General features: G+C 37.6%; 1 protein-coding gene across 1 annotated transcript; it reads left to right on the top strand.

Moving 5' to 3' along the window:
• The first annotated feature begins 3,456 nt into the window (after nucleotides 1–3,456).
• Nucleotides 3,457–11,746, top strand: ccdc113 (coiled-coil domain containing 113). Its single transcript, XM_041267442.1, has 9 exons — nucleotides 3,457–3,582; nucleotides 4,559–4,694; nucleotides 5,456–5,620; nucleotides 6,441–6,596; nucleotides 7,262–7,342; nucleotides 7,806–7,961; nucleotides 8,508–8,615; nucleotides 8,942–9,097; nucleotides 10,259–11,746. The coding sequence occupies exons 1-9, from the start codon at nucleotides 3,488–3,490 to the stop codon at nucleotides 10,358–10,360; spliced, it is 1,155 nt and encodes a 384-aa protein (XP_041123376.1). The 5' UTR covers nucleotides 3,457–3,487; the 3' UTR covers nucleotides 10,361–11,746.
• The last annotated feature ends 137 nt before the right edge of the window (nucleotides 11,747–11,883 follow it).

The following is an 11,883-nucleotide window of genomic DNA, read 5'->3' as shown; positions in this document are numbered from 1 at the left end:
TGCGGCAGAAACACCCGGAAACAATCTGGGGTGAGGGGGAGAGAAGAGAGGAGGCACGGGGAACTGTAGAGCTGCTGGGGCCAGTAAAGAAACTGAGCCCCAACGATCACAAAGCACCTTTGGACGTCTCAGCGCTATCTGCTGGACTGGATGAGTATTGGCACAACAGGAATTCAGCGACTGTGAAGATTAACAATCTGCATTTAGAAGAGACGTTTTGAAATCGTTTAGCTGAAGCATATTGACTGCCAAAAAACTGCATTTTCCAGTTTTTGTCAAGTAAAACAGAATGTCCTGCTCTGCCTACTATGACATATTTGTATGAAAGCAATACCAAGTCTACTCTGCAGGTTACAATCCACACACAGCAGTTTGTTCTTCGTGTTTAATTGTGGTACGCCCAATTGAAGCGAAGAATCAGTTTACAGAGGATACCTGTTTGTAGACAGAACCAACTTAATGTATAATATATAAACACAGAATAGTTCGTCGGTATATATTATATTTCTAACGATATATAGTAAATTAAATGTTTGGGAAAAACGTGCTGAAAAAAAAGAATGCATTTAAAATGAACTCCAGTTAACAGTAGAAACGAATCATCAAATAAACACCAAAACAAACACAGGCCAGTTCCTTAAATAAATAAATAAGGGTACCGGGACGGGTAAATTGATAAGTTAAAGGCTGGGTGAATGACGTACCCCTCGTGTCCCACCAGCTGACAGCCGCTGTCTATTTTAGTGCAGACAGGTGGATTTGTGACTGGAGCTCATTGAGGCCTATAGCCATCTGTCAACACATACCCTGTGTAATCGCTAACATTGCTGTCCTTATTAAACGCAAAACATACCAGCAGAAGTCTTCAATCAGCGAGTCTCTGCTCTGGTTAAATGAGGCCATAAAGAAATAAACCAAAGTTAAATGTGGATGGGAAATTCTACCCTAGCTATAGCTTTCCTGGACTACGTAGATAATCGTGCAATCAGACCGAATCAAATAAAAAAAAAAGGAAACAAGATACAGTAAGCAAAAACAAATGCCTACATTAGAATATAATAAAATACAGAAACACGCGTAGACATTTTTAATTAAAGGAATACTCTATACTTGCTCCTAATTTGCTTAATATGTCATTTATATGGTTATCATCCCATTAAAACCATCATTTATTACTGTTGATTGCAATGGAAAATCTTTAACAGACTCACTACTACAGGAAGAAGAAATGACTCATGCACACACCTCATAGTCCTTTTCATACAGATTTATTTATTTATTTATTTGTTTGTTTGTTTATTTTTCACAGGCTTGCTCAGAGACAGTCCCTATGTTAAAAAAATGACTTTATTAAACATGCCAAATATCCATGAGTACAGAAATAGTAATACATGATGGTTAAGAACACATATCCTGGGACAGTAAACAATGCATTAAATATTATGCAGATCCAGAGGGTTTAAAGTATTCCTTTAATTCATTTAAGAATGTTATATGACACTGATAAAAGCTGCCTTTAGTCAAAAATTGTATAGAAGCTGTCCCTAACTAAGGCATCCTAGTCATAACTGTTAATATTGCCTGTCTCTAGTTCTTTCAGGTGTGAAATGGCTTGAAGCAAAGAGGGGCGATAATCAATGAGATGTGGCCACAGGTAGCATTGTAATCAGCATCATATATGAAATTGCCTATGAAGCCTGACCTATGGACCCTGTATGTTGAACTGATCTTTGGTAAACATATCGACTGGGGACTCTAATTATTTGCTTTGCAATGTGCTGGGCTTTACTATGTGCTGCCCCAGCAGAAAGAAAGTGGGATGGTCTGCACTTTTGTTGTTACACTAATTAGTGATTAGTGACAGCTATTATCCAGCAAGGAACACAAAGCTGTTTTTAGACCTCACTATTTATTATTTATACTGTTAACCTTAAGTGTGATGTATGCAATATGAAAAATAGAAACTATTAACTATGCATACTACATCATATGCTTCTTCCCCTTTTACAACCACTAATCATTGTATCACATATCTATTGTACTTCATGTCTACAAATCAGTCTATCAGAGGTGCCATGACCTTTATATTATGCTCCAGAGGATGCTTAGTTTTTCCTGTAGTTTATTTCTGCTGCAATGTGGTTCCCATTTCTGTCGACGTCAATGCTTAGTTATTTTTGCCAGGATACCTGAAAAATTGGTTTAGCCAGAGATATAGCGTTTTCTGAAAGACCAAAGCCAGCATACTGAAACAGTTACGCTTCGAAGGTAGATTGGAGTGTTGGTACTTTCCACAAAAAAATTATGGGGGTCATTTTTTTTTTTTTTTTCAAAAGAAAAAATTGTTCTTTCAGGTAACAGAAAAAAACAAAACAAAAAACATACTAACATACACTTACAAGGCCTTAAATTAAATACATGCGCTGCTTTCAACTAGCACCAGGCGTTTATCGATTTCTGTAAAATGTAGATTTTCAGGAACATTTGAAGGCAACGTGCTGGTGTGTTTTATTTATGTATTTATTCCAGTTTTATAACTTTAAGAGTCACTCCACCCCCTTTCAAAACATATAGTATTTCACAAACGTACACACTTAAAAGGTTTCGAAATAACCCTCGGTGTCCCTTTAGATTCTCTTTCCAAAATGTACAGAAAAGCCATAAGGCCTTATGGGATTACTGTGATGTTTTAACTACCTACAGCTGCAAGAAATAGCAAGTGCTGAGCATAGGTGTAAATTTAAGATTAACATCTCGGCGAATGTAAACTAATTAGACTATCACCAAGATCTGCTTTCTAAAAGAAGCGCACATCACTTAATGATGTTTATAAGCATGTTCTGTGTTTTACTTTTCTACATTGTTTTTTGTGTAGGCCTAGCACACATTTATGAAGGACAGATAAAAGGTGGGAGAACGCTGTTAAGAAATACACCAAGGTAAATTTAACACCGTATTTCACCGTAGGAATTTCGCAACGTTGAGACTTTAAACTGAACGAATGTACACTGTAGGCTGTAGAATATAAATATGCCAAATACATTATAAAAACAATTAAGGTAACGTAGATGAGATATAGCAAGTAATTAATAATAATGATATACGTTTGACGTATTTAGCTAATAATAATAATAATAATAATAATAATAATAATAATAATAATAATAATAATAATAATAATAAACAAGGTTACACAAGGTTGCTTGTGCTACTTGAATGTTTCTGAGACAACTGAAATGGGAATGATGAACTGTACATCCGCCCTAGACGTGAAACCCTATTTGTATGTTAGATTACAAATACAATACATTCATTAATTATTTTCATGACAGCCACTGATACTTTGCATCTACCGTTACCATAGTGACATAGGCAATCGTTTGGTTTCTTCCGTACATTTAGCTTGGGGTGTGGCCTGTGATGTAATATCACGTGGTTCTGTATCTTCATGTTTGACTCAGTTACCTCAAAGTTTACCCTAGCAACCATGGCGGAGGTAGACTCAGACAGCCAAAGTGAAGATCGCCCGCCGATTTACGAGTTTGAGGACCAGCAACTACTTGATCTTGTGGAGGAACTCAGGTAGTCAAAATACATTCATTTTTATAGAGGTGTAAAAAAAAAAAAAGTTTTAGTTAAGGCTGCAAACGAGAGTTTACAAAGATTCTGTCGGTGGGCGGTCGTCACCAGCCAGCCGGTCATGTTATCTAAGTTTCGACTTTGGCACTGCCCTGCTCCAAATGTAAAAGTTTTCCAATCAGTAGCTTAAGAACAGAAACGGTTTACGGTCTTTGAGGAAATATTGCCTTTTTTCGTAAGGTGTTACCTTTTTTTTTTTTTTTTTTTTTTTTTTAACACTGTCTCGGTTTAGAAATGCACTTTCACAAACAGTTCAATTTAACAGTCTTCTGAATCCAATTCACTTCAATAAAAATAAAACACACACACACGCACATATATTTGTCCTTTAATCACGTAGACCCCCCAGTGTGGATGTCTTTGATTGGAATTAACGAATAGCAATATATATATATATATATTATATATATATTATATATATATAATATATATATATATAATTTATCCTATATATATATACACACACACACACACACAGTACATGTTTATATCGAAACGATAGATCGTCGTAGCAGCCTGCTTTGTGAAATTGGACACTGGTATTTTCAGAAACCAGCATTTGAAAGATATTTTTTGTTTTTCCCATGGCAGATATTATATACAATTACAAAGTTGATAAGTGGCAATATGCAGTGTAACTTTGGTAATTCTCCTATGAGAGGTTTACATGGTAAAAGGCACCATTTATGTGATTTTGTTAAAAACACCTTGAGTAACAAGTCTAACTATCTGTGATTCTTTCCACTTGACATTCTTTTTTGCCTCAGTTCCAACCAGCTGTATCATTGTGGCGTGGAAAACAATATTTTGCTTGGAAAATAACTTTATTTGACCTATTGACCATTTCACCAATATAAATAATAGTCTGTTGAACCACACCACCAGGCTAAAAGCTAATGCTTGTTTTTTTATGCTGCAGCCATTCTAATGCCAACATCAAAGCAGAGACAGAAGTATTTGAGAGGTACTTCTCTCGGATTGACCCCAAGGACCTGTTGCCACAGCCCTTGGCAGAGCAGCCTCTTCTTGGCCTGTCCACACAGGAATTTTCCCAGGTAAGATAATGAATTTTATTAACAATGTTTTGTAAACTACTCATGGTAACTGATATAATTTCAACAACTGCAAATAGTATGGGTTATTTTGCTTTCTGGAGGATGAAGAAATATTGGCTTCATACTTACACATACGTATTCAGTAGTTCTCTGGGTCAAGTTCAATCGTGGGTGAACAAGAAAACCCTTTCATGCAAGTTGTTTTAAAAAGATCCAGCAACCAGTGTTAAAACCTTATATCTCTGAAACCATTTGAATCTGCATGCTAAATATGTTGGCAACCATGACTTCTTGCCTAATGTGGAAGGCATATTAAGTTCTTATGTATAGACCCTGTGCATTGAGTTATTGTCTTGTGGTTTGATACACTGCTGGGTTCTTTGATTTTCCGAGTTAAGTTCCATTACTGGTGTTGTCTAGTAAAAATGTATCTTTTCACTGCCACATTGGCTTAACCTCTGGCCAGATCAATGAACAGACCACATGCTTTGACTTAAGGACTTCATAGCTGGCACACAGCTACATTCTATGATTCTCTCAATAAAGGCACACCGCAGGAGGTGTCAAGTATACATTAACCGTTTCACTGCCCCATTGTTTTAACCTCTGGGCAGTGTCAATGATACTGATCTTTTTCACATTTACATTTTCCTTAATGTTTACAAACCATCTGATCTGATATGACATTCCTTTCAGATTCGTTTCTGCTCCCTGACGCTCCTCCCATTTCTAGTTGTAAGTATTTTTCTGCCCCCACACAGTTCCGAGGCCGGCGCAAGTCAAAGAGCCGCTCCATGACAGCAGAGCGATTGGTCCAACTGACCGTGGAGCAGAAGTGCGATGTTGCCCAGCGGGAGCTGGAGGAGATGAGAGATGCTCTGGAGAGACTGAAGGAGGGATCAGATCGAGTTCTCAGCAACTACAAGGTGGAAGACACCAGCCAAAGCACCCCATAAACTGATACTAGGTTGAAAAACAGAGTGGTCTAGTGGTTAGAGCTGAGGGACTGGGAGGCAATGTGTTAACATTTGGTTAAAGCTGAGGGACTGGAAAGACAGTGTAGACTTTTGATTAAAGGTAAGGGGCCTGGGAGGCAGTGTGACTTCACTTTATAGATTTCACATTTTCCTATATGAAAGTTGCACACATTATGTTAAACATGCATTTGATTTTGAATGGTATTTTTTTCACAGTATTTATAAACAATAAAATTATTGCTTTTCCTATGACTGACATGTTTTCGATGGCAACTTAATTCCTTCATGTGTCCTGAAAGTGCAGCATTGAGGCATCTGCAATGAGTGTTTGATAACCTTTACCATAATGCATGCACATAATTGTATACTAGTTTTAACCATTTGAATGTAACTGACAGAGCACCCTTGATCTCAGTATATTCTTCCATGGCTAATAAAAAAATCTGTTTATCATTTGATAAACTCAAACTATACAGAAAAAAACTATTTTCCAATAGGGACAACGTACCATAATTGGCTTCATGGAGGCAGATGTGCTTCAAGTCTGTTCCTTAACACTTGACCACCACGTGTGGAACTGGATTTCGGTGTTTGATCATTTTCCTGGCATTTCGAAAACAACTTCTACGTCTCGCCACGCTGTCAGCGTTTACCCCCCCCCCTTTTTTTTTTACAAGCTGCTACGTGGCGAGGACAGGAGTAGCTGAGAACTATGTGAAGCTGTAATGTAACCCCTCCTTCCTGATTAAACAGTGTTTGTGTTCTGTAGGCCACTGTAGAAGAAAGTGAAATCCGAATGTGTGAGTTGAAGAAAGCTTCATATGAGTTTGACCGAGACATCGGGAGATCGATGCGTGAGAGGAAGGGGGTCATGATGGGGGCGGAGAAAGTGATACGCTACATTGAGGAGAAGACCCGAACAAAGGCGAGTCAAGTAGCTGAGGGATCGACATATTGATATTTGCTAGTAATCCACAATTGTTTGTTTTCATGCACTCAAATTTCAAAGTTAGCAACAGAGTTACCACTCAGGAGGACCTGATTCTGAGCCAATTGTTATTTGACCCACTCATTAAAAATAAACAAATAATGGATAATGGAACCGTAGAGGTGTGCTTCAAGTCTGTAGCCCTGCCCAGGGATTTCGCCTGTCATAATTTGACCTGTGGGCTGTAAATAAGGTTGGCATTACATTACAGTGTGTTTATTCTATAGTGATGTTCAATGGCTAAACAAGATGTACAGTATAGTGAAAGTATGTTGTGTGTAGACTTTAGTGTATGCAGGCCATTGACTGCAAAAAATCAATGATGGTGCTTGCCAAGGTAAGTGAGATTCAGTTTCACAATATGCAACATTTAAAAATGGTAAAATTCAGGCAGATGAGAAAATACTGATAGTTTTAATTAAAAAATATGAGTCAAGCAGGTGGTTGTGAAATGTAGTTGAAATTAACATAATAGAAATTTTCCACTACACATACTTGTTTATTAGTCTTTCCTTGATGCCACTAACAGTGTGGATTTGTGGAGAGTACCCTGCGTTCCTCAAATTCCTGGTGTGACACTGCTGTCTCTGCCTGCCCAACAGGATACACTCATAGAGAAACTGCGGCTCAAGAAAGCAGCCCTGAAGGTGCAGAAGAGGAAGCTGCAGATGCAACTCAAGCAGGTAGGGGGCTGGGTTTGGGCTTAGGGTTAGGGTTAAGGTGCCTTATTTTTTCTTTTTGTACTGTGTTTTAACTCATTAATGAATAGGATAAAGCAAAGGCAGAATACTCCATACATTAGACGAACAGGTACGTGTAATTCTACTTGTATTCTCATTAACTTATTCCAACAGTTTATCCTTCATTTTGATGTCCTTTCACTGTAACAAACCCCTCAATATAATGAACAAAAGGCTTGGACACCAACAGATTTGTTGTAGCGAGGGTGTACTGTATTTGATTGATTTCTTATCCAGTATTAAGAACCATATGGAGAACAGTATTCTTTTGGGATATTAACACTGTTGGACACCTCGGTTTGACTAATCTCTTGTGCGGTTTGGATTTAAATTGCCCATAAACTATGTAGCATTTCCCAGAACTTGGCTGTTGTAGTAGGATGATCAGCTATGGGTGATCTTGTAGAAAGAGGAGATGGGCGAGGCTCTGCACGAGGTGGATTTTCAGCAGCTGAAGATTGAGAACAGCCAGTACCTGGAGAAGATCGACGAGAGGAACCAGGACCTGCTGAGACTGAAACTTCTGGCTGGAAACACCCTGCAGGTCCTCAACGCATACAAGGTGAGGGCTGCTGGAGTGAACATGATGTCAATGATCTGGGCACCGCACACCAATTTCTATACCTTATTTAGGGGACATAAAAATCTGCGTATGGAGCAATCCCACCATGTTTCTTTATTTTTATTTATTTTATTTTTTTTACAAAATCTTTGGAAATGAAATGAAATATGATCAAAATTGGTTGCTTTTTTCAGTAAGGGAGTTTAAATAAAAGCCACAACATTAGAAATATTTTTCTTCAGCATTGAGAATATGATGAGCTAAACTATTCACAGTCTTTTAATACAGTGTGGTTGTAAAGTCTATATACAACATATCTACAGGTCACATTATGAGCGGTGATAGTCCTATAATTTAGTTTCTCATCATCTGGAGCTCTGCAGTGATCTTTTTTTCCCAATAGCAGCATTTAAAGTTGCATGAAAGTTAAAAACATGGGCTGCTCTTGAACGATGCCTTAAAGGTTTACTTACCATCTTTTACATACCAATTTGTGTAGCCCCTTCTTTTAAACAACTCTGTCATCTGGTGTTCATTATGTTTTAGAAAAAGCTGCAGAATATGACCTCGGAGTCAAACAATCTGACCAGCGAGCTTTTATCAAGGAAGGAAATGCTGATGAAAATAGCTGCTGAAACACTACAAGTAGAGGAGGTAAGGCTCCAGAGAAGTAGGTTATTACCAGTTATAACACATGCCAGCTATCCAGAACAGTTTGTTACTGCCTGGAATATTATTTTTTATCAGTTTTAAAAAGGCCTATAGAACACAGGGTCCCATCCAGTAATGCGTTTAAAAAAAAAATGTATTCTTGTATTTAACTCAGACAAACTGCCACACATGCAGATATAAACTCCAATCCCATAACACACTTTAACACATAATACAAGCCACTGCTGTGTGCACAACCTGGATGGATTGCTTCACTTGTGGGTGCATTCAGTGCTTTATGTCCTTGTCTGTCTTTCTTTTCGACACAGGAGCGTTCCAAGGCAGAGACCGTGAACAAAAGGCTGCGAGGACAGCTATCAGATTACCAGGTCCCCAATGTCCTGGAGTACGTCACTGGGAAAGCCAGCCACAGTGATCTGGAGCAAAGTGTTCACATCTGGGAGCGCAAGGTGGAAATTGCAGAGGTGAGTGAGGCACATTTCATTAATGATTTTATATACATTAAAAAAATGTTTTCATAAACAGTTGTATTTGAATTTCTCTGAAAACTGTGTTGTTGTTTAAATGAGCCCCCTTATTTTAAGACTTGTAGTTACTAATTGTATACATTGCAGTGTATTCTGCAACAATGCTGGTGCTATGATTGAAATGAGTGGTGTATTGCTGGAACACAAAACCAGCATTGCTGCAGGAGGGAGCATGATCTGGATACACTGTATGTAGGTCACCCATATCTATGTAAAATAAAGTATCTTTCTCCTGTTCAGCATTCCAGAGTAGATGTTGAAAAATGTATTACCCAGTGGAAATATGACCCATGAAGTGTGATTAAAAATGTCTGCAAAAGTTTGCAATATGTTTAAAAATATAACACTGCGATACAGACAATGTCATGCATTTTTTTGGAACTATTGGCAGCGTTCTAAATACTGTATTTAAAGCTATGGAAGAAAATAGTAGTGAAAAAAATGAAATTGATGGCTAGCCAATAAACAGTGGAAAACCCTTTTCCCATAAAAAAAATAAAATCAACTGCAAAAATTATAATAAATACATTTCCCAGTTCTGCTGGGCAATGTCCCGCCTTCCATCTATCATTGATTTGTTCTGAATACTTTAAACCCACCCGAACTACGGAGTGACAGCACATTCTTACATTTATTTCTATTGGAGACTTGCTTGCAAGATTTAAAACGAGATTACAGTGGTAATGAGGCTTGTTAGCGGGATATAAAGCTGTATTACAGTTAAGCTAATGGAGTTAAGCTAATGGAGTTAATGGAGGATTTCAAACAGAATTGTGGCGAAATGTACAAAAATGCCTACACACAAAAACCCTAGAGGAATGTGCCCGTGACCATAGCGATTTTGTTGTGGACAGCAAAGAAAAGTATAATTTAAATGTACTGTCGAGTTACTACTATACATATTTTGACAGAAAAAAAAGCGCTCAATCATTTTGAAAAGTAACCAAAAACACTCATTTCATACAGTATAACAAAGAAGAAAGCCCCCCCCCCCCAAAAAAAAAAAAAAAAAAAACTATTGATGATGCGCATTGAATATGGGCCAATATCTGTGTAGTGCTTACGGATTAGTTTGTTTGCTTTTTCTTGTATTTTCAGATGGCCCTGAAGACACATGTCCAGACATGGAACAAGCTGAAAATGGCAAATGGCAAAACCCTGGACTGGCCTCAGTTGGCAATTCTCCCCCAGAGACAATAAACGTACCAGGAAGGAAATCAAATCATCAGCCAGAACGCAGAGCAAAAGAGACATTTTGTAACAATTCATTTGTTCAGTCTTTTAAAAAACACATCATTTATTGAGCAATGTATTGTTATTAGTTATGTTGCTTGTATAATTCATACTTACTAAATCTAAAATATTATAATTCAATAGAAATATGCAATTACATGATACATCTCATGATAAGAATAACTATTTTTGTATGTTTCATCACATACATATTGTTTATTTTTTATTTACATTGTTGGCCCTATTCCTATCAAAAGTTATTATCCTTGACTGGACATCCAAGTCCCTGGCAAGGGGAGAAACTGATTATCCAATTGAGTTGAAACTACATTCAGGAGAGCGATCCCATAAGTGGGTGTTGTCAGCTGTCAGCCTCTGTAGGACAAATGCAAGTCCTGCAGGTGTTCGAGTGAGCTCAATGGTATCTGGCAGGTAGGGTTCCCTGTAGTGCGATGAGGACATACAGTCCCAGTTGATTTTGCCTTCCTAATCAATAAGAGCACCAAAGCCAATGGAACGCTCCCTGTGGAATCCCCAGCAAGAGCCACTCTGGGACCTACCAAGGACATTCCTTTGCATAGGTTACTGATAATATCATAATCTGGAGGTAAAAAGAGGCTGTCAAAATTACATTTTTACATATATGTAAATGAAAACTTGTCCAATTGTGATTAAAATCATAAAGGACCTTCATTGGCTCAGATTGTTGAGTATATCATAATCTGAGGGTGAATGGAGGCTATGGTAGTCTGATCTTTTGCTTATATTTTACATACTGTATTATCTTGAGAACCTCTTATTCAATTGTTTTTAAAAGAACATCCTTTTGTAAGTTTTTAAAAATAGCAGACTGTTTATCCTGGGTGACACACATGCAATTGTGGAGAAACTTGCACAGGTAAATGCTTGTATCATTATTTTTATTATCTACTTATTTAACAAGACGTGTTTATCTAAGGCAGCTTACAGAGACTAGGATGTGTGAACTATCAGCTGCAGAGTCACAACAACATCTCACCCGAATGTGTCTATCTGTGAGTGACTAGAGGTGTCCTGTTTGTCTGTTACAGGTCATAAATCTAATAGTTAGGACACTGTTTAGCATGTGAAGTATCAACCCTAGCTTTCATAACAATTAAAACAGTTTCGTGAATACCAAACTTTATTGAATTAACCCACGGTTTAAAAAAGTACTAGGTAGACTGATGTTGTTTAAGTTGCACAATGAGTTACAGATGAATGTTTTAAGAACACTACCTGTGTTATCTTGAAGAAACTTATTGTTCTTATACAGTGCAAACATACTAAGTTCAATAAACAGTATGTGGGTAAAACCACCAATGATGACCTGCATACTGGTTTCAGATGCCATAATTGCCAAAAAGCTGGATTAACCTATTGCAAAGCAAGTTCAACTCTCAAAACCATAGCCTAGCTGATATGAAGATTCTTCCAATGGAAAAAGTGCTCAATCCTAACTTGTTAGATAA

The sequence above is a fragment of the Polyodon spathula genome, chromosome 13, assembly GCF_017654505.1.
Source record: "Polyodon spathula isolate WHYD16114869_AA chromosome 13, ASM1765450v1, whole genome shotgun sequence".
NCBI lineage: Eukaryota > Metazoa > Chordata > Actinopteri > Acipenseriformes > Polyodontidae > Polyodon > Polyodon spathula.
The sequence above is the reverse complement of the archived record's forward strand: the minus strand, read 5'-3'. Positions and strand labels throughout refer to the sequence as shown.

Bases quoted from the DNA above. Each gene is read 5' to 3' on its own strand.
- ccdc113 (XM_041267442.1), top strand. From the start codon at position 3,488: ATGGCGGAGGTAGACTCAGACAGCCAAAGTGAAGATCGCCCGCCGATT. The intron at 3,583-4,558 runs GTAGTCAAAATA...TTTATGCTGCAG, and splicing joins GATCTTGTGGAGGAACTCAG to CCATTCTAATGCCAACATCA. The intron at 6,597-7,261 runs GCGAGTCAAGTA...CCTGCCCAACAG, and splicing joins AGGAGAAGACCCGAACAAAG to GATACACTCATAGAGAAACT.